Here is a 23,144-nt window from a genome sequence, read left to right as displayed (position 1 = left end):
GTGACTATTGAGTTGGATGATAGTTTTCAAATAATGAAAAAATATCCTTTCAAAATTTTATGCTTTCACATTTTAATTGCTATAAACAAGACTTACTTTTAAGTTAAAACTCCACCACTTTCTTAAGTATAGACAATAAAGAAAACAATAAATCAAACCTCGATTTGTAGCATTTGGCTATTCTGTGCTAAAGTTCTCCTATCATATACCACTGCAACGTGATGTCACTGGTCAGACAGCAGGGAAGAGGTGTCAGTAGCACATGGTTATATAGTATTTCCATCACATAACTATGTTAGAATTAAATAACCATAGAGCTTAGACGAGTCAAATGTAGTAGAACAGGGAGTGATAAGTTTGGGTATTTCCTTTGCTTTTGCTAGAATTTATTTAATTATGAATTTATACACGTTGGGTTTCAGTAGTGGCTATGTTTAGCAACCAGCTCACAATATTCCTTAAAGTTTAACAGTTGATGTTCACAAGCCTGTACTAGAAGTCTCCAGCATGCCGCTGATTTTAATCCCTGCGGCTCAGTCAGTTTTGCTATAAGAAACCTCTACCTGAGCACAAGGTCAGGGGTTGGGGGTGGGGTGGAAAGGATGCCCTAAGAAGCCCTTTTTCCTTCGAAGAATTGGCTGGAAGTTCGTATCAAACCCGTGGGCAGTGGAGATCTTGGCAAGGCATATCCTGGGGCTGTAGCCGGGCTGACACGCACACCTGGCACGCAGCTTCACAGGAATCACTGGCAGTGCCAGCCCATCGATGACACTGAGGCCATGAAGGGGGAGATGGCCAACACCAGCATACAGGGCATTCCAGGAGGCCCTTGGTTTCAAAGCCCAATCTTTAAAAATATGTCTAAGTTTCTAGTCTCCCAGCATAGGCATCTGTGGAAATTTAGGTAACTTTCATTAATTGTTAAAAATTATTTCGAGAAAGAAAGCTGAGGAAGAACCCTAGTCTTCCTGTGTGACTGGCCTCACATCATGCCATTTTGGGCAAGAAAACATGATATGACCTCCTTTTCTCATATCTATATAGCATTGCTTGGCTATCTGTGACAATATTATCAAATTACCAGAGCGATGATTTTCCAGTGATGTGAGGCTTCAGCACCTAACACAAACCTACAAAGAAGTTTGAAAATACTCAGTTTTGAAAATGACCACACAGAAAAGCGTCAAAAGTTGTGTTTTTATTGACATTATGGTTCATTAAATCATTAAGCCTTCTTTGCTGGTTCAATTAAAATGTAAGCAATGTAGACTCCTCAAAATAAACTTCATATATGATGATGAAGGAGATGTGTGCATAGGATATACGTGATAGAATGAAAAATATTTACATTTAATCATTCTTGACATGATATAGAAAAATACTGCACTTTCAAGAGCAAGGCAAAGTGAACACAGAGGAATAACATAAAACCTGAATTCTGTTCTTCTTTCTATTGCCAAAGCCTTCACCCATCAAGCGGTATTATTTTTTTATAGGCCATACTAGTAAGATGAAAGAAGCGTTAAAGCATAATACTTGTAATTTAACAATTCTGGAGTGTTAACTCTGAATAGTTCAGCAGTGCATTTTAAGGTGCTTTGATGGAAAACTACTTTGTTTTGTTCTCCAAAGGGCAGAAATAAGTCACAAATTCATGATCTTTAAAAAAAACAAAAAACCATGAAAGATTAGGCCTAAACAAACAGTCAGTGTCTCTAAGTACATCTGTTTACCTGTTTCCTGGACTGATAACAATATAGAAAGTAGAATGACAAGTGAAAGACCATTATGCGTGAAAATTCACAAGACTCCTGGAACAGTTAGAGTTCTTGGTTCTTGTCCTGGCAAGGTAGCGTCTCAGTGAAGCAGACTTTTGGATTCACTCTCTGATTGAAGGAAAAATAAAATGTGGAAGCCAGGGTTATTACAAGTTATAAAATATTATGTAATAATGATAATGAAAATGTATAGAATTTAAATTATGTGAATAACAATTCAGATTATTTAAGAGACTATACCATTAGCTATATTTTATGAGGGAAAAAAACTAATTTATCTCGACTTAAAGTCCCACAGCTAGTTTTTGACAGAAAAGACTAGAATTTTAGTTTCCTGAGTCCACCTCCAATTTTCTTCCATGGTATAAATTGCCTATCTTACACAGTAAGGGGCATGTTCACCTAGGGTTCCAAGCCCCTAAATAGCTGGATGATTTTTTTTCTTTTGTGGTGCTGTGTTTCTGGCCTGGGCGCAATTTCCAGAATTCCCTGCAGAGTGGATTAATTCCATCATTCATGTAGGCTGTATTAAATGGTGCTTGGTAAATAAACAAGCGTTGGTCCTTATCTTTGACCTTGCCGATCCATTCCCAATGAAATGATAATTGATGGTGCTTGAGTCAATTATTTTCTTTATACTGTCTCTGTAGTTTCAATTCCAGAAAAGAATCGCGAAAGGGGAGTAAAGAAAATGTATCCTGAGTCTTTCCCCTATTTTTGACTTTTCTTGTTGCCATTTTTATATTTAGAGGTTATTTTTCACTGAAACAAGAACCATTTTCCAAGTAATTGGGTTCCCTAGCCCAACTCATATAGGATTGTATAAGACGCAGAACTACTACCTGGATTATGACTCATTGAGACACTTTAAAGGGAGTAAAATTGTCAAATCTTATAGCATGTTCTTAAATGCTATTGATTTTCTGACAGCCTTGCAAATTAAAACTATCAGCTTTTAACCAAGAATAAAACGAGCTCATCAACTGCGGCTGTTTTTAAATACACTTTTCTTTTCTCATTTTGGTTTGTATTAAACTCTTCATTCTCTAACAGGAATTTAAACAGTTTTTGGCACAGATTCCAGCAGCCCTAATCTCACAGATGTCAAAGTAGCTACTTTCTCATGAGTGTTTGTCTACAATCCTTAGTCATGCTCATAATGGTTGCTAGTTTTCCTCTCCAAAATTGAGTCGTTTGAAAAATATAAAATACGTTATGTTTTAGTGTATTATAGAACCCAGTGGCATATTTTTCTCAAATCTGAAATAAAAGTGAGAAAACGTTTTGGAACAAAGAAAACAAAAGGTCTTACGTGGTATGGTTTGGAGCGTCTCCTCCACAATCAGTTCCAGGCTTCAGTTTACACGTTAGGGCTTCGCAGCAGAGACTGGTACATTCCTTCAATGCACACACACAATGGAAAAAGGTGGGTTCAACATTTTCTTCCCATAGACTAGGTGATAGAATTCTGGCACAAGATGGCAATGAAAGTTTACTTTTTAAGCTAAATTACTCTGATAGGCAAATTCCAGTGAAAATGACCAAGGACATTGAAAAATAGAAAACAAAATATTATCAGCAATGAAGACTTCTCAAAAGGTGAGAAATAGAATTATTCAAGAATTTTTCAAAAATAAATTTTGTCTAGATGTATGATGTGTAAGTCCAAACTAAAAAAAATTGAACATACAGCAGAAAAAAAGTATGAAAATAATTTAGAAAGCCTTTCAAAAGTGCAAGAACTCCATGAAGAACTTTATATATAAATTTCCTCAGAAACTTTAAAGGCAACTTGTCTTTTAAGACAATACTTAATATTGTAAAAATATCAGTGCCTTTCAAAGTTAAATATAAATTTAATGCATTTCCATCAAATCTCAATGGTATTTGAGGGCAAATTTGCAACAAAAACAGTAACGACAAAACAATGAAGAGACTTGACATTAAAATGCATTGTCAAGTTACAATCTTTAAAATAGTGTGATGCCTGGGAGAAATATCTGGACAGAAATCTTATTTTTAAAATCTAAAAAGAAACCCCCTAATTATATACCTAGGAATAATAAACTTGGATATCAGATCTATGAGAAATTGGATTACTCAATAAACAATACTGTATGAAGTATATATACTACTTTTTGGATAAGAAAACAGTTATTTAGAAATTCAGTTGTTCCTAAGCCTGAACTCTCTGGTTTTATTCAATTACATAAGAAAACTATCAACAAGATATGAAAATAATACAGGAGTTGACTGACATAATTCAAGAATTTTAGATGTTACATATTGTGTATACAACGGTCCTCTCTTGGCCTCTTCCTTCATCCTTTCCCCCTTTCTTCTCTGTAAATGCATACCATTTACTTGCTGAAACCAGAAGTACCTAGGGTTTTGAGTATCTTCAATTGTCTTCCACCCAAGAAACCACAGAGGGATGTAAGCAAGTAAGAACAAGGTAAAGATAACTCTAATTTATTACAAAATGTCAAATCTTTTGTAAAATTCCATGCCTCTTTATAATTAACAGAAAGTTTACAATATTCTTCACAAATGACTAAGTTAGGCTGTGTAGTCTTCTGATGTAATCTAACCACCTAAAATTTCTGAATACATAAACTGAAGCATAGAGAGTTTAGCTGCCATGCTCATTGTCACAGAGCCATCTTAAGTAATGGATACTTCTTGGGCTGCATCCTTCTTCACCAATGATTAGCTGTGTATCTTTGAAACTAGTAACTTTTCTGAGCCTCACTTTGTCTCTAAATTGGGACAATGACAATATTTTGTATATTTGTGAGTAATAGAAGAGATGGTGTATATAAAAGTAATTTTCAGATTATCTGCTATGTGCAAGTCTCTTCAAATAAGAATTCTTAGTCTTTGTCTTAAAAGTAAAAGAAACTTGTTACGACAACAGAAATATCTTTCAGAAGCCAATGGGATTGCTAGTGATCAGCATTCTTTAGAGTACACAAATGCCTTGAAGGAGTCTAATTTATAGAAATTAGCAGAATCATAGTGCTTATTCTGGATGTTCTATGTTAATAGCCCATTTTCTACAGATTTTTGTGATTATTTTTTCTTTTCCTGTTTCTTCTCTGTTTACAACCTGGTTTACACACTGGCTTGATGAGAAAAGACAAACTCTCCCTCTGAGTAGAACTTACTTCTAGATCTCTAATTGTTACTGTTCAACAGATGATCAACTGTGACATTATGTCATTTAGGGATTTCTGACTAATACACGTTTTGGAAAGATCATAAGTGACATGTTACAGTTAACAATTTACTTCTTTACATTTAACTTCACATAATTATGTCAAAATCATGTCCTGGTTTTTGAAATGCCTTTCAAAGGATGACTAAATTCAGTAGCAAAAACACAAGTGCAAATCTACTTTTTAACTATGATGCCAAGTTTTTCTTTAGAAAGAATTTCCAAAAGAATATTGGAAAACAAAAAGAAAACTGCATAATTCTTCTGCCCCAGTCAAACTCTAATACATAATACCTTAGGAGAGCCACAATCACAGTCTTCTCCCACTTCCAGAAGGTGGTTCCCACACACTGGTGTTGTCATTATATTTGTAGGAATAGGTGCTCGCAGCAGGCACTTTGGTTTCTGAGATAAAAGGTATCTTTCAAAATGTGTGCGGCAAGATGTACTGAAATCCTTTGGGAATTTTGAACTGTAATCAGAAGAAAACTCAAATAATATGATATACAGTGTGGTGCCTTCTATGTGAAACACAGAAAAAAGATAAAGAAACATGAGACTCTGACTTATCTAACTGTCCTACCGAGCTCAATGGAAATTCCAAATTTGGCAACCATTTAGGACTGCCCTGTATTAAATGTTGTGGGTGGTAGAGCATGCATACTATGGTATTTGGAAATCTTTTTTCCTAGAGCCTAAGTCATAGAGCTGGAAGGATTTCAATTTCCATGTGGCCATTTAGTGTTGTTCTAAAGGACAGCAGTGACAGCCATCACCATTTGCAATTATCCACTCATTTTGCATTGAGAAATGAGGGGAAAGAGATAATAATAATGAACTAGTGAAGGGAAGTAGTTGCAGGCTTCTGGGCTGTATGGAAATATTTCTCTTTTCCTTGTGAGCATTTCAAGAACAAAGTATGTTTTATTTATTTTTCTATCCTAAAGTCTTTGCAAAGTGCCTGGCATTCACAGGTAATTCATAAATATGCAAAAATAGATTGATTGGTTGATTGATGATGGGAATATAAGAAGATCCTGTCATCATCATAACGAGATTAATACTTTTAGAAACTATGGGTTCATTTTAAGTTGGAATTATTTTAAGTTAAAATTATAAGGTCATCATACTTGCAAGCTCTATCTTGGCATATTCGGAAATCTTAAAGAATGAGCCCTGGTAGTTTTTAAAATTTGTGCATCAAGACACTGGAGGTTGAATTAATGGGACACACGATCTTTGGGAAAAAATATGCCCATTCAACATCTGTAGACTGCTTCCGAATTCTTTAAGATTTGGAAAACATCTCTCTTCTTCTAGGATGACAAGGTCTCACCTCAGATACTGATTCATCACACAACTGCCAGAGGGACACTTGGTGTTGAATGGGACATCAGGCATACCAAGGACATGGCCCAGCTCATGTGACATCACTCCTACAAGAGCCACATTATTCTTTTTTTTAGCCTGGAAAAAAAAAAGTAGACACATTTATTTATTCTTTTTTTATTCAATTGTTGCCAACGTGCAGTACTTTAAAAATGGCTTAAGAGATGAAAATTAGTGAATCGTTAGCTCCTTTCCCTGTCACTGTGTATTGCAAAATGTTGAAAGAGCATTTGAAGTGGTTGGGTCCTATGAATACAATACATTTTATTCAATAAATATTTGTTGAACTAATGGATACTAAGTTACCAGTAAATCATGGTTAAATTAATTACATTCTTCATAGGAAGTACTCATAGGCACCATATCAGAGGTCTCCAAAACCTATTGCTATGATACCTATGACACTTGAGTGCTTGGCCACATAACACCTGCATGCACCTTTCTTCCTTGTCTGGCCTCTCTGGCCATAGATACTGGGGATGACTAGTATTAGTCCAGGCCACAGAGGTTACTGGATCCCATTTCTGTTCCAATATTCCTGCTTTGATTTTCTAACATGAACTAAAGAATGACATGGCACATTCTAGCAAGGCTGATATAAGGAGATGTTCTGTTTCATAATCCAAGGGATCTTCAGTGCAATGACCTACCAGTAGTTCCATTTCTACCTTGATTCACTGATTCAGCAAATGTTCATTTTGCTCATTCTATATAAGGTATTATGCCGGCCTTCATAGAGAATACAGAACCACAGGGAGCCTTACTATAAATTTACAAACCTCAATAACAGCAACCGAAGATGGGGAACACAAGGAATTTGAAGCTGCCAGTCCCACACGTCGATTGTTGAAGCTAATCCCGCTGTGTGAAAGTCACAGATACTATTGTCACAATCTGAGCCTTTGTAACCATTAGCTTTTGTTAATTACGTTAACGAATTGCCTCACTGCCCTAGCCTTTTTATATTCACTAGGCCCCAAAAAACTTCTACTATTCCTTAGCGTTATAATGACCGCAGATGCTTATCTTACATCCAAGAGCTCATTCTGTCATCGGATTATTGATCCAGTAATCTCACAGGTGAATTGCTAGTGGTAAAATGTCAAGCACTCTGACAATTGATCAGGGAAATATTACAGAGTGGAAATCCCTGCTAAGGAACCTTGGGGATAGCTATCCATCGTGCCTACATTCACCTGGCCAGCATGTGCTCACCTGAGAAGCTGAGCATGGTCGTGGATCTTTTTCCCCAGGTTGGAACTGTGCCATCTCAGGAAGTTGTCAAACGTGGTGCTTGCGCTGGGCACCACCTTTATCTTATCCCCATCAGACCAGATTTCCATACCTACCAAGGCCACTCGAACATCTATGGTGTTATAAATCTGTGGAAAGAGCATTTATCTTCATAAAAATGTTCAGGATTCCTTTCGTGTTTGAGAGCTTTTGTTGACCACAAGTGATAGATAAAGTGATGGACTGCAAGTAATGAATTTCCATTTTGAAAGTAAAAATTTTAAAAGTTGTCTTTGTTGCCATGCATGTGATTTCACCTTGATGTTGATGCTTCTTCTGCTAAAATTTCCCTGAACTGTTTAACTTAAGGCATTTGTGATCTTTTTAACTTCTTGTTGGTGAAATCATAGGGAAGTTCCAGGCTTCTATGCAGAAACATGAGGTTTACATGACTAATGTCTTACCACATTGAGTAGGTTCATCACATCAAACACAAAGCTTCTTATCAGAGTTAGATTCTCATTATAGTTCTTATACTGTAAAATACAAAACACAAAGTATAGTGAAATAGCAGATTACACTGAGAAAGCTGATGGCATACAAGATTTCACATTTTAAGAAAAATTATGCATTTCACTACAATTAACATCTATTCATTCCATAATTAAATAATTTAAGACTGCGTTATGGCAAATTCTATTTCAAATGTTAAGAGTTTTTTGATAAAAGTTAGACATTCGTGTAAAATTTTAGTGTTCTTCATTTTAAAGTTGAATACATCAAATTAACAATTTTTAGGTTTTTAAACCGAATCATGTGATTAAAATTTGATTACAAAATAATATTTGCTAGATAGAAATGTAGATTCTAGTATTTTCCTCTGTATCTATCAATATAGTTTCTAAGTTATATAGAGTTTTGTGTTGATTTTATATTGACATAATATTTATATTAAATATTTTTAATTTTGTATTAAGATATAAAGTATTGCAATATTTTAATAATGCGTTCCTTTTATTTTTCTTTTTTGGTTGATTGCCTGTAGCTATCTGGTATTAAGTATATTGCCAATATCTAAATATTTTGGTGGCAGATGGATATTAAAGGGGATGAGGAGATAATAACTATTGCTGGCAAGGCATGTGAACAGCCAAGACACCCAGGTGGACAAACGCCCCATGATTAGCTAAAATAGTTTGTTGCTTGCTTTTGCCTGATAAGTATACTTAAAGGGTGACTGAACTGGCCGAGATGCCCGTGTGTTTCATACTCACAAAGGCATTATCCAGCACCAAATAGAGATCAATGTATTTCTGTGCCCGAAGAAAGTCTTCTTTCTTTACAAAGAATAAAAGAACATTGTTAATCATTATCTTTATCCTAAAAGATTCCAAAGCTTAAAAGGAGACTTTTTTCCCTAAAATAGAAAATAAATAGAAAAATAAGTAAATAAATTATAGGCTTGATACATACGCATACTACTCATTTCTAAGAATAGTAGTATATCGCCTATCTTTGCTGTGACAGTTGAAGTAAGTGATGAGGTAAGGGAATTGTATTCACCTCTGGGCTTTTGAGTGATCTAGAGATTCGAATTAGGCCTTGTTTCCCGTCAGTGCTCCTCACACCACATGTGTGGTTAGCTGGGTCTTGTTCCTCCTGGTTAGATGTAAAGACAGCATGTTCTTTCTCGTCTGTGCTTTTCAGAGGTTTTATCAGGTATCTTTGGTGATGATGTGTGAAGTATCCTCTGGGAGATATAGAGACTTATATTTCAGGATTCCTGACATACAGAGTCATATTTGCGTCCAAGAATGGATTGATGTCTGCCCCTCCATCCCAATTTCACACATAGCCTTGTCATTCATAGACCTTTCAGCTAACTTTGGGTAATGTAAGTTAGAATCACTATTTGTCGATATAAAATGAAGCCTAACTTATTTACCAAGAGAATTCTGAACAAGAATTATAAAGATGAAGCAACCCCAAATAATTTGGAATTTGCTCCATGGTAAATATTTTTCCATAGTTTATTGATTCATTTAACAAATATTTCACGGCAGATCCTAGGACTATAATGGAAAATGGAGTAAGGGAATATTTAGATAGCAAGAACCCCAGAGGGGAACATGAATGATCAGCAGGCCAACCAGAGTAACAAGCTGGGATTAGAAGTAGCTTAAAGAATCCCTCTTTCTATAATCACAATAGTATGATAATTAGTTCATAAATAGAAGGTGAATCCATATAATAAAATATTACAATCCAACTTAACCGTTCAAAATTATATCCCTGAAGGTATTTTGTGATATGTGAAAAACTTGTCATGTGTGTTATCAGCCATGTTGGAAGAACAATGTGGTTTTTTTTTTTTTTATTTCAACTCTGTGAAAGATACATTTGTCTATATGTGTATATAAGGGTGCAAACATGACAAAATGTTAATAACAGTGATCACTCAGAGGTCACCTTTTGTGGTAGTTGTTATCTTCTTTTTTTTTTGTTTTGAGACGGAGTCTCGCTCTGTCACCCAGGCTAGAGTGCAGTGGCGCCATCTCGGCCCACTGCAAGCTCTGCCTCCTGAGTTCATGCCATTCTCCTGCCTCAGCGTCCCGAGTAGCTGGGACTACACGCGCCCACCACCACACCCGGCTATTTTTTTTTGTATTTTTAGTAGAGACGGGGTTTCACCGTGTTAGCCAGGATGGTCTCAATCTTCTGACCTCGTGATCTGCCTGCCTTGGCCTCCCAAAGTGCTAGGATTACAGGCGTGAGCCACTGCGCCCAGCCTGTTATTTTCTTATTTGTGCTTTTTCTTACTTTCCAAACTTTCTTGCATTGGCAAGAATTATTTATGTAAACAGAAACACATATAATTCTAAAATTAAGTTCAACTGTGACAATTGCAGGGAAGAATGTTTTAGAAAACAGGAAGTAACTATTTCAGAGAGTAGGGTGGAAAATACAGAAGTGGATCCAGATATCATCAAGGTCCAGAGTGTAGCATTCTTGTTTTACATTGCTAGGCCTGACTTCTCCTAGAGCAGCAGATTATGAAATGATTGTCAGGGTACTACTTTGTTCTTCACTTTAACCACATATATTCAGCATTTCAGCAATGAAAAATTTACCAAAATAGTAAGAAGACAGTATCTAGTAGCCCTTAATTCTGTGTAACAAAAAGCTTCTTGATCTTGAGTAATTTTGATGGTAGTTCTTACCTCAACCCATCGCAAGTACTAATGCTGGCAACAGAATTCTTTTCATTCAGGATGTTTCCTTTATAGTAACAGTGTTCCTGGAGTGGAAAAAAGAAATTATGCTTCAGAAATGTGCGTGTGTGTGTGTATGTGCGTGTGTGTGTGATGTATAAACTATGAGAATACATGTATCACAGTTGTGAGGAAAGCTACCATCTTGAATATGTAAAAATCCTTCAAGTAGTGACTGTGGCCAGACCAATCCTCAGAAACACAAACAGCAAGAACCTCAGAGGTTTTCAGAATTGCTTCACTGGAATTGCTCTATATTTGGTAGCTGAGCTGTTTTTCTGACATTAATTTACACTAAGGAGGAGTCCAGGGAAGTTAAACCTAGGTGGGCTTCACTGAATTGCTTCACTGGAATTGCTCTATATTTGGTGGCTGAGCTGTTTTTCTGACATTAATTTACACTAAGGAGGAGTTCAGGGAAGTTAAACCTAGGTGGGCTCATAGTGAAAGTGGATGCTTTCTCTGAGAAGTAGCCAATCCTCTTGGGATGTACAGTACTCCCAGTGGGTCCTCAGGTTTGGGGGTCAGTGCTCAAGAATTTGGCTTCCCTGTGCTGACTGCCAAAGGCACTGTGCATTACAAATAAGTAAAATGAGACATTTATTTTTCTAGACTGGGGAATCCCTGATATTTCACACTATCACTCCTGAGCTCCTCAGACTAACTGATTTAATCGCTGTTTTAATTGGTCTGTTAGTGGAATCCCTTTATCAGCCTCATAAACACAAAATTATTTGTCTACAATTAGAGATTCAGACATGATTGTTGGTCCACATCAGCAAAGTTAAGGGGCCACTTATGTGGAGTGATCTAAAAAAGGTGGTGAAAAAACTCCAGTGCAAAATAAATTGACCTGCCTCAGGGTATGAAATTCCATCTGTGGTCTTTTCTCCCTTTTTGGAAGAGATATCGTCAACATAAACATTTTCTCATAGAAGACTTGAGAAGATTCCTCATTTATGTATCATCAGCTATTAACAATTGAGCATAAATTAATTTATCAGACACTGTCCGCTGAAGATAGTGTTAGCAAAAATTCAGATGTTCATGAAATAAGTTTTAATGAGCATGGGGAACAAAGAACCATTTTGTGGCAGAAGTCTTTTTTTTTTATATAGAGAATTGTATGTTTAGGGTACCTTGTAGGATGGCTCTGAGAAGCTCTCTTAGCTTGGGAACATGAACACCTCTTGACTGAGATTTATTGTATTCTCTTCCTGATATTCTATGCCATGATTCTGTTTTTTTTTTTTTTATTATACTTTAGGTTTTATGCCATGATTCTTAATGCCTGACATTTGGCCCTGGTATTATCTATGGGATGATGATTTAATCAGATATAAAAATATTAATAATTGATATTTTATTGCTGACCTCAGGATAAATACATGTATCTCCAGAAAATAGTAAATAGTGACATGAGGTTTTAAGTACCTATAGAGAAGAATTTTTCTAGCCTATGGATAAAATGGTCTAGGGACAAGTGGACTTTTGGTTGCTTCCAAAAATGTGACACTTGGAAGCCTTCTGCTGCTCCTGTGTTTTAAAAGCTGAATGTGATTTTCCAAACTGTTGTCTCATTGATCACAGATAAGCACCTTGCTTTCAAGTCCTTTGATTAGTTTTTGAAGTTGTTCTTGGACCTATGAATTTTGTAAAATAATTGAGCCTTTTGGAGATCTTAGTTAACATTAGCACAAACTAATAACATCTAAAACTCAGACCCACAAAGTATTCGGACCCTACCATGTTCTCAGGTTTCATGGTAATTTCCTCTCCTCTGGGTGAGTACAATGTTTCAGTGTAGTCTGGCCCGAGGAGATGCCTGTAGAGAGCAGAGAGCTGCATGAACCACTCAGGATGGGAAGAACGGCAGAACTTCCTGAACTTCAGCGCTAAAAGAGTGATAGTGTTTACAGTGATAAATAGCTAAGGTTCTGACCTACTAATCCTCTTCCAACATTGGAGCTCTGCTACTGAAGCAAATCAGAGAGTTAGTTCTTCCTATTAAATCTGAGGGAGGAAGTCCCCTCATCTTCTTCCCATCTGCAGATCCCTGTCTTCAAATTAGTAATTTTGAGATTTCTTGCACCAAAGACACCACCTCCACAGAAGCTTTGAAGGGTGCTGGGTCATAAATATGCTTATAGGCCCATTGCATTCAGGGAGAAGTTTACTAACTGCTATAGAACTAGGAGGAACCCCATCCCCTGGAATCTATCTCTAGGCCATGCATTTTGAATCAGCCTTGGACACATATTCTCATAAAAGAATGGAAAGCTGCATCATAGTCTTGAGTTTATCTGAGTAGAAAAAGAAGTTCAGTAAGTTCTCAGAAGGTCAAAGAAGAAAGTCATTTATATATGCCATTCCTTTTGTTTTACACTTTGTATATAATTTCCTAGGAAATCAGCCTTTTTAGCACAAACTAGTATCATCTAAAGCTCAAAATGCCTCATGTCTTCTATGTCAAACCACACTAAATGGAGCCTCAAAAAGATTGCTCCCCAATTTCATAACCTAATCCAGGGATTAGACTTTTGGAGGTACAACTTACTTGGTTTTTTGTAGGGAGAGAATGATTTCTTCTCCATTTAAGATCATCTGATATTGAACTTCAGGTTCATACCTTTCCTGAAAACATTTAATTACATCAAACAATTTACATTTCTGAGCATAACTAAAATAATTATAATGATATATGTAGTATGTATTAGAAGAACAATTACAAACGCATATAGGATAAAAGCAGTTCTTTTGTGTTTTTAAAATATGGAAGACAAAACAAATTATGCACTAACGTGGACTTCCAAAAAGTACAATTATGTGATAATAACACTTATAGATTAAACTAGCTTTAATATGTGAGATAGGGACTTCTCATTTGCCCTAATGTACAGTATACTGTCTCAGGATCAGCCAGGGAATCAAAACAAGGTGTGTATTTTTCTTACTTTAAAACCAAACTAAATACATTAAATTAAATACTAAAAAACAACAAAAACTCTCAACCCACTAAGAATTAGGTAACAATTACAAAATGAGGGAAATACTTGCAACAATGTAATAGTCAAAGAATTGGTATCTTTAATCAATAATAAAATGTTGTGTTAACTACTGATATAAAATTTAAGTTTTCACTATTGACAAAATGGCTGAGGAAAAAGACAATTCACTGGAGAAAAGGAGTGGTGAGGCTGGCCAGGAACATCTCCGTTAAAGATGGCTGACCTTCCCGGGCTTCTCTCCTCACTCTCAAACTTAAGACAAATGTCTAAGCAGCTTTATCCTTTCTTATCAAGTGAGGCTGTTGACTCTCTGCTGCTTAACCATAGCGGCATTCTGAGAAATTGTGAGCTGTCTCCTGAACATAGGGGAGTTGTATACATGGGCTTCAATATGAAACTATTAGATGGTAACTGTAACATCACTTCTGTTAGTGAAAAGGCTTTTTATTGTCTCTTTGGATGACTGTAACATCTACCACAGTCATTCACCTTGCTTACCTCTTTGCCATGCTTTTCTGTCTGGTTGTTCTCAATCTCTCTTTTGCGTAAAATGTGAAGTTTTTTAGGACAAACTATTTCATGGAGCGTTAATTCAGTTGTTTGCTTTATGGCTATTGCTAGAGAAAGAGAAATAATATTCACATAAAAGATTTAAAGGTTTTGGTTTTAGTCGTGTTGTGTTTTGTTTTCATTTCTTGGGTTGCTGAAAGAGCAGTGAAGACTACATTCCTATGTAGAAAACAAACATTATGAATAACAAGTTAATTCTCCTTCAGCTTTGATAACAAGGATTTTTTTTTTTTTTTGCTCTCCCTCCATCTATTCTGAAAAGACATGAAGATTACAAAACAATTCTTCAGATGATCTCTCAGTGTATGCAAACTCTGGACCACCATGCCCAGAAAGGACAGGTTATGGATTAAGAACAGGGATTGTGTGAGCCTAGAATTCTGCCTGTAGTAATTCATTTCCTTCTTGCTTTAGAGTCTTCTTAAAAATTGTGAATTTTTCTCTCTATGCCCTCCAAGACTTTTTCTTTTTTTCTTTTTTATACCCTTTTCCCTCTGAAGCACAATTCCTGATTAAAAAATTAAGTTTTTCATTTGTGTATAATCATTTACTTTTAGGAAAGACTCTACTAGCAGTAATTTTATTCCTCAGTGTGGCAATAAGCCATGATTCTTTTTCTCTCAGCATTTTCCCCCAAGACTTTAGATTTCAAAGAAATGAAGTTTTTGTTGGCCTCTCTTTGAAAGTTTTAAAGCCTCAGAGAGGAAGTAGGAAGATTGTTTATGGACACAATGTTCTTCTTGATGTACTTGAAATTACATTACATAGACAGATTTTCATTGTTTACAAATAGTAGAAAAGAAATTGTCTTGGAGCCAAAAGATGTGGTCTTATGCCCTAGCTAAATAACCTCGTAGAAGTCACTTCAGCTTCGTACCAGATTATTATCTAAGGTATAGGTTAGTGTAAAACTTGAATAAGATAAAATATATAAAATTATTTAGTACCCTATTAGGAAGATGGCAGTATACTTTTTCTATTTTTTCTTTTAATTATTCAATCATTCATACAAGGTCAGTCTTATTTCTGAATGCTCACATTTTCATACATAAGTATCTGTGCTTAGAGACAGTTTTCCACTCAGTATGACAGAGTGATCTTAGGGAAAACAGGAGATTTTATACCTGCTGATACGGAAAATGAAAGGAAATCACAAAGCAAGAATTCCCTCCTAGTCAGCTCCCAAAGTTCTGCTGTAATGCTGTCCTGAGAAGGATTCATCACATACTAAAACAGGAAATCTAGAAATGTATGAGTAAATGATCTTTTATTAAAAGAGAATATGAGTCCGTTAGTGGAAAAAGCCATGTGCTTGGAATGAGAATGAATTTTAATAATGTCTAGTCCCAATGCTAGCAATAATCATGCAATTTTGGAAGAGCCCTCAAAATACCTGTTTTCCTACCTTGCTTCTTGTTCTATCTACCTTATTTGGCTTTGGGGAAACTATAAGAGTAGACTACAATGTGAGTAGCCAAAAACCTTTGCAAGATATATAAAGTAAAAAACAAATAAAAAAATAAAATACAATGAAATCCAACAGTGTTGTTTTTGTTATTGTTGTTGTTTTGTTTTGTTTTGTTTTGAGACAGAGTCTCGCTCTGTCACCCAGGCTGGAGTACAGTGGCCCAATCTTGACTCACTGCAACCTCTGCCTCCCAGGTTCAAGCGATTCTCCTGCCTCAGCCTCCTGAGTAGCTGGGATTACAGCTGCGTACCACCACACCTGGCTAATTTTTGTATTTTTAGTAGAGACAGGATTTCACCATGTTGGTCAGGCTGGTCTCAAACTCCTGAACTTGTGATCCACTGGATCGGCCTCCTAAAGTGCCGGGATTACAGGCATGAGCCATTGTGCCCATCCCAACAGTGTCTTTTTAATGACTATCAAAATGATAGTCAAACAAGGTTGAGTGAAATTTCAACCTCTTAATACTCAAAAACGTATTTTAAACATGGAGACATTGGGTCAATATTATACTCTTATTTTAAATATGATGTCTCAAATCACTACATTTGATTTTTTACATAGAAGAAAAAATAATGTAAAAGTATTACATTCTTTTCTAGACAGAAAGCAACTTACCTTCTCTGATATTTCTTTTATGTGAAAACTGAAATATTCATTTGACAAATACTTATTGAATGCTGACTTTAGGCCACACACAGTTTGAGGCTGTCAGGTTAAATAAAATAATAGAATAGACATTGATCCATGCCCTTATAAAATTTACATTCTATTGGGAAATGATGTTATATTACATATATTTATACATATGAAGCATACATTATGAAAAAATATTTACAGGTTGGAAGATGATAAGTGCTATGGTGATGAAATATATCAGAGTAAAGGAGATTGTGAATGCTGGATTGGAGGTGAGTGTTGCAATTTTCAGTAGGGAAGTAATGATAGTCACATCAAGATGATCACTTTTAAGCCAAGACTTCAGGAAGATGCAGGACTGAACCATATTGTTCTTTGGGAACAAAGAGTTCCGGATAGAGGAAACAGCTAGTAATAAGGTTTTAATGTGAGATCCTGAATAGAGAGTGCATTTAAAAAACCACAGGGATCTAGCTGGACTGGAATGAGAAGAGTGAATAATAGAATATGCAAGTAGGTTGGTTATGGAAATGAATAGATTGTGCAAGACCTGATAGAAAATCTGGCTTTTACTCTGTGTGAAATGGGGGCCACTGGAGAGTTTGGAGTAGAGAAGTAACATAATCTGACTTTTGTTTAATAAGATTGCCCTGTCTGATCTGTCAAGAATATCCTGCAGAGAGGCAAGTGTAGAATCAGAGAGATCATTTAGGAGGATATTGCAGTAATCTAAGAGAGAGGTGGTGGTGACTTAGATGAAAGTGGTATCAGTGGAAGCAGTGAGGTGTGGTCAAATGTTGGATATATTTTGAAGGTGAAATCAGTAGAATTGGTGAAGGATTGGATATAGAACATGAGAGAAAGAGAGGAATCAAGGATGACTCGATATTTTTGCCTTGAGCAAACAGAATTGCCATTGGCAGACTTGAGGAAAGGTGAAGGAAGAACAGATATGTGGGAAAGGTTGTGGGTATATTGTTTTGAGATGTCTACTAGGCATCTGTAGAGGCCAAAGCAACTCCATCTTGGATGCTAATCTGGCAAGTTGGCTTCTGATTAATCCCTGTTCTGGGAGCCCTCTAAGATTTCCAGTGTATCCATTGTTCCTTGTGTAAGAGCAGGTACTTATCATAAATCTTGCCCTTAGGTCAAACAACTGTAATGCTATCATACCTCATTTGTCCCGTACATCCCTTCTGAACCACCCCTCCCCTACAGTATAAAGGCCCTGGGTCTGGAGAGTAATGGAATAGGGATCCACCATCTGTCTTGTCTCGTCACCACTCAGGACACAGACATGGTTTCTCTTTGTAAGTCCTTATTAAAACTTGCTTTCTAAGAAACTGGATCTTTTAGCCTCTTTCTTTGGCATCTCAGCTTCCTTGGGCTTTGGAGCAGGTTTGCATAGACCTGACCACCATGAAACAGCATCTAAGTGGATTTGTTGGAAATAAAGTACATTTTAGCGTGGAAGCAAAAAGATGGGAGTTGTCCTCTTGTGGATGGTACTTAAAGCTAATGATTAGATAAATCACAAAATAACTGAAAGCTGCTACAAAAGAAAAGAGTATCAAGCACTGAGCCCTGGGCTATTCCAACATTAGGAAATTGAGGAGAAGAGGAGGAACCAGTAAAGGAGGCCAGTGCGAGGTAGGAGTTCACCAAATGAAATGGTGTGTTTCATGCCATGGAAAAGGAAAGAGAGAGGAAGGCGGAGAAAGAAAGAGAGGAAAAACATGAGAATATGATGCCCCCAAAATGACCACTGGATTTAACATCCTTGAAGCTGTAAGAGCAGTCTTGGTGGAGTGTTGGAGATGAAAACTCTGTAGAAGTAGGATAGAAGAGAATGGGATGAGACTAACTAGAGAGAAAGTGTATAGACAGTACCTTTGAAGATTTTTTATGCAAAAGGAATGTTGGGGATTGGTCAGGGTGGTGGGAAAAACTGTAGGGAAAGGACGCAAACCTTCTGAAAGTTCGTAAGGTTCTGCAGAGCCCCGGGGAAGAATAACTGAAGGCAGCTATTCTATAACCCTGAGGCAGAGGGCAAGAAGTAAGTACAAGGGAGTGTAGGGGAATTTATCTTAAACAGGCTCATCTACTTATGTTGACCTGGAACTGACCTTTGATCATCCGCACACCTGACGTTCCCTGAAAGGGGAACAATAAATGTTAATTACCTACAGTTTGTTTTTGCTCCAGGTTTTTGGCATTGCGCTTGCACTGAATAAAAGCAAGCAGCTCCAGCTTCTCGGGGCTGCTGTTTGGCCACCAGAGCCAGGCAGTCACCTAGCTGCTCTTATAGTGCATACCTGTGTCTGAATACTCATTTCATTCATCTGCCAGCATCTGCAGGACAGACCCGGCAGGTGGTGCCCCGTGTGAGGAATGCTGCAACAGATTGTGACGAAACCCTCGAGAATGAAAGTGAAGTGACTGCGCAGTAAGTAATTGGCGCCTGCTGCGGATTTCCAAGTTTGAGGGGATTTTCAAGCTAGGGTTTTGTCATGGGACAACAGTTATCAGCTCAACAGCAACAGTATATAAAAGTATTGAAACAGCTGCTTAAAGCTAGCAGAGCCTGTCTCAGAGGCACAATTAAGGAACCTACTGCAAACTGTTGTTTTCTATAACCCATGGTTCCCAGAAGAAGGCTTGCCAAACCTAGAGTTCTGGGAACAAGTGGGGAGAAATCTTAACATCATGCACAAGGGAAACGGGTCCCAGTAACATCTTTAATGTTATGGGCCTTAGTCAGGGCTGCTTTGTCCCCACTCTACACAGAAGAGCCTAAAAAGGGAAGGGAGGAAGAACCATCATCTACCTTACCGCCTCCTCCTCCCTCAGCCCTGCCGTTACCAGGTAAAGGCCCACGGAGGAGACAAATATTTTCCCTGAGCCCTCTCTCCCAATGTATTGGAAAAAATACAAGGGATACACTACTGTTATCCTGTCTTAGGCAAGTGGAATTAGAAGGGAGCTCTTAACTTGCGCGGTGATGCAAGATCAACAAGGCAATCAGGTACCTGAACTCATTGCTTTCAACACTTCTAAAGAAATAAGAAAAAGCATTAGAGAAAACAGCCAGTAGCCCATTTATGAAATGATTAATTGAGGCCACAGCAGACAACTTCCATATGACCCCATGGGACTGGTCAGTGCTAGCTAAAACAACTTTAGAGACCAGTCAATACCCCCTCTGGTGGACAGAATATGATGAGTTGTGGGAAAAACAAGCCAACCAGAATCAATTGGCCTGGCGAAACAGGCCACTAAGCTGCTCTCTGGCCACTAAGGCCAGGCAGCTCTAGCTAGCTGCTCTTACACTGCATACCTGTGTCTGAGTACTCACTTCATCGGTCAGCCAGGGTCTGCGGGACAGACCTGGCAGGAGAGAGAAAATTTAGGACGTTAATTGGCAGAAGAGAAAGAAAAAGGATATTCATTTTAAGTTGGGAGAATTTTTATATGCTGATGGGAATGATTCCATAGAGAATATGGAATAGATACAGTAGGAAGGAGGGAAAATGTTAGGTCAATGTCCTTGTATGAGAAGGGATAAGATCTAGAAGACAAATGTGTTAAGCCAGCACAGATAGGTCAGATAGAGATAGGTCAGACGGTAAGGCTGATCATACAGGGACAAGGAGAAGTAGATTGGTGAATATGGCGGAACACCCAGTAAAACCTTCTTGCAATCCCTCCCATTTCCCCCAGAAACTTCTGGTGTGGTTTTATACACACAAAGCAAAACAAATGTAATGCTGAAGTTCATTTTGCTTAGCAGTTCAATGAGTACAAGTTTGTTTGAAAATGATTGTTTGATGCACTATTAACAATGATGGTAAGATTTTATGGAAGTTCCAGAAAGTTGTGAGCTCGAAAGAAGAATAATTTACCAGATAAGATTGTGTATGGGTAAACATAACAACATTACCAGGTATAAAATTATCTAGTTAACTGCAACCTAATGAATATCTTCCAAAATAATAGCTTTTATTGTTAACTATTGGGTTATCTAAAGTAATAGGGAGGAATGTTTAAAAATTTAGGGCTACTTGGGCACTATGGGCATCGTAGACTGTCATCAAATTCAGAAGTATTTCAGTGACTTTTTCAGCAGAATGTTGAGAGAACAATAGTAATAGAAACAAATTTCACTTTTCTAGAAATGTATCAATGAGTATTTTGAGACCTCTAAGGAATGGGGGGAAAAAAAGATGTGTAGATTATCTTTTTATTTCAATCAAATTCTATTTCATTGTATGTTGTGTGACTTCTCTCTAGGTACAATTAATTCTCATCAGACAGCACAGGCACAGTTGTTCAGTTGGTCAATTAATGTTTTCTTTTGTTTAATAATGCAATTATAATGTATTATATCTGATTTTGGTTTAATAATGCAATTATATATGATTTAGCCCTCATTCTATTTTAAACTCTTCCCTGTCTTTCATCCTAGCAGAGCTATGATTAGGAAGTTGTCTTGAATACATGGATTTGATTTTTGGCCAGGAAGTTAGTTCTGTGTTGTCATTGGGATGGTGTGTTTTAGAAAAGAAAATAGATCTAGTAGGGTTATTAAATAAGAAATACAATTCCAGAGACATCTTTACTAAATCATTATGCAAATCACAAAGTGTTGACTATAAGCCTGTCTTTATATGTTTATATGGATTGAATAATTAAATTTGAAAAGACTTCAGTAAACTATGTGTATATATCGCATAATTATTAGTATAATAATTACTCCATTTTATCCTTCTTTTGGGTATAGTATTGGTGATGGACAATGAGGAAATGTAAAAGAATATGAAGGCTAGAGCCAGCCGTATGTGTGCAGCTTTTGCACGGCAACCTCTAGGCAAGTGAGAATTTTGTAGGGAGCTTGGATAACTCCTCAGCTATGTACTTTACCTGTTTCAATACAAGGTTTAGCACAAATGTGTTTATACATGGAAATACATAGGTTTACAGCTTGGCTTTTAACATGCTTATTATGTGATCACTAGTAAAATAACCAGTGACTTGCAAATTATTTGTAGGGTGTGTATAGTGTGTCATCAAAATGGTTCATCTATCAATAATATCAATGATCAATCTCAAAGACAAAAAGGGTTCCTTTTCCAGAACTAGTCATTTGGACCCTGTCATTCTGCTTTTAAGAATTTTTCTCAACAAAATATCCCAAAGGGCAGATTTTTTAAACAGCCGTGATTCATGAAGATGTTAATAAAATTTTATTTACTAGAGAAAAGACATAATGAATGGAACAGTATGTAGCTTTTTGTTCCTCTATTTTCGAAAATATTGTGCAAACATAAAATTTGTTAAAATATATAACAATTGGAGAAAATAGGACAAATTTTAGAAGCCATGTTTCATATAGTGGTTTAAAATATCTTCACTCAAAAAGATACACATACATATGTATATATAGTTTGCTTTTGCAGAGAGAGAGGTAGAAAATATACCAAAATGCAAATGGTAGTGATCTTTCGACCATAAAAACATACGCCATTTTTTTTCAAAAGGCACTTTAAATATTCATCAAATAATTTGACTTTTATGTAAAATGCTGGTGTGATGGTACTTACCTTGAGTTTGAACAATGAGCCAAAGTACAGGCAGCAGGACCCAAGACATGGTGGCTACTGCAGGTAGCTGGGAGATGCCACGCAGCATGAGGTTGTAGTCTCCCCAGTGTCCAGTTTTATCTTCTCCAATTTCTCTTTAGAAGTTGAACAAGAAAATTAAAACCCCCACTTTTCCTGTGAGATTGGGGAATGTTTCTTAAGAGTGTTGGGAAATTGTCAAAAAATTGCAGTGTCAACATCATGAGAATGTTCCTCATCTTTGAGAGATATTTATGGCTGTGGTTATAGCTCGTTAAGGACTCACATCTGGACACTGTTTGCCCCTGGTGCTCCTATAAGCAGTGGGAATGTGTGAACTGAGACTGAGGTGCTAGCGTGCATATCTACATACTCACCAAACTGGACCATTACGATTGTTGTTCAGTATCCTTATAGAAATAAATCCACATATTTAGGACATATATCAGTATTCTGTACATATTTTGAGATACTGTCACAGTGAACACAGAATCTAAAAAGCACCAGGTAAAGTCCTACAAACCAAGATACTGCAAATCTCTCTAACATTGAGTCTCCTAATGAGTCAACAGGGGATGCTGATAATATTAACTGCCTCAAGATTCTTATAAAATTCATATGCATTTGCACACACACATATGCACATGCATGTAAAATTGTAAAGAAATGTGCATGTATAAGAAATATACAAGAAATTTACATAACCTTGACAGTGCTGGCCTTAACCGAACTATACAACATATGAAGTACGTTTGATGTGTACTTTTTGAGTTCTACCTTATAAAATAACAACGTTTCTCTGACAAATATGGTAGATTTTCATGATTATAATATCACAAGTTTATTATGGGAAAAAAGTTGACTGCCAATGATCCGACATCAAGAAATAACTTCTGTTTATGTTTTTACAATTTATTTTCATCTTCTTATGCAGAAAAGGAAAGCTAACCTT

At 36.7% G+C, this 23,144-nt stretch overlaps 1 protein-coding gene across 1 annotated transcript; it reads right to left on the bottom strand.

The window, feature by feature from the left end:
• Positions 1 to 1,180: 1,180 nt before the first annotated feature.
• ADAMDEC1 (ADAM like decysin 1) lies at positions 1,181 to 22,482 on the bottom strand. The gene is made up of 14 exons (XM_002818913.5): positions 22,175 to 22,482; positions 14,396 to 14,514; positions 13,447 to 13,523; positions 12,636 to 12,714; positions 10,839 to 10,915; positions 9,181 to 9,367; positions 8,892 to 8,954; positions 8,082 to 8,153; positions 7,600 to 7,766; positions 7,164 to 7,245; positions 6,332 to 6,462; positions 5,290 to 5,467; positions 3,091 to 3,176; positions 1,181 to 1,886 (listed from the first exon to the last, which is right to left on the bottom strand). Exons 1-14 carry the CDS (start codon positions 22,260 to 22,262, stop codon positions 1,880 to 1,882), a joined length of 1,413 nt encoding a protein of 470 aa, XP_002818959.1. The 5' UTR covers positions 22,263 to 22,482; the 3' UTR covers positions 1,181 to 1,879.
• Positions 22,483 to 23,144: the final 662 nt, after the last annotated feature.

The sequence above is a fragment of the Pongo abelii genome, chromosome 7, assembly GCF_028885655.2.
Source record: "Pongo abelii isolate AG06213 chromosome 7, NHGRI_mPonAbe1-v2.0_pri, whole genome shotgun sequence".
Lineage (NCBI taxonomy): Eukaryota > Metazoa > Chordata > Mammalia > Primates > Hominidae > Pongo > Pongo abelii.
The sequence above is the reverse complement of the archived record's forward strand: the minus strand, read 5'-3'. Positions and strand labels throughout refer to the sequence as shown.

What these genes read in the sequence shown, in the direction of transcription:
- ADAMDEC1 (XM_002818913.5), bottom strand. Translation starts at nt 22,262, where the DNA reads ATGCTGCGTGGCATCTCCCAGCTACCTGCAGTAGCCACCATGTCTTGG. An exon ending in GATCACTCAAAAGCCCAGAG is followed by an intron (nt 8,955 to 9,180) that starts GTGAATACAATT and finishes TTCTTTGTAAAG; the next exon opens with AAAGAAGACTTTCTTCGGGC. An exon ending in GTGATGAATCAGTATCTGAG is followed by an intron (nt 5,468 to 6,331) that starts GTGAGACCTTGT and finishes TTCTGATTACAG; the next exon opens with TTCAAAATTCCCAAAGGATT.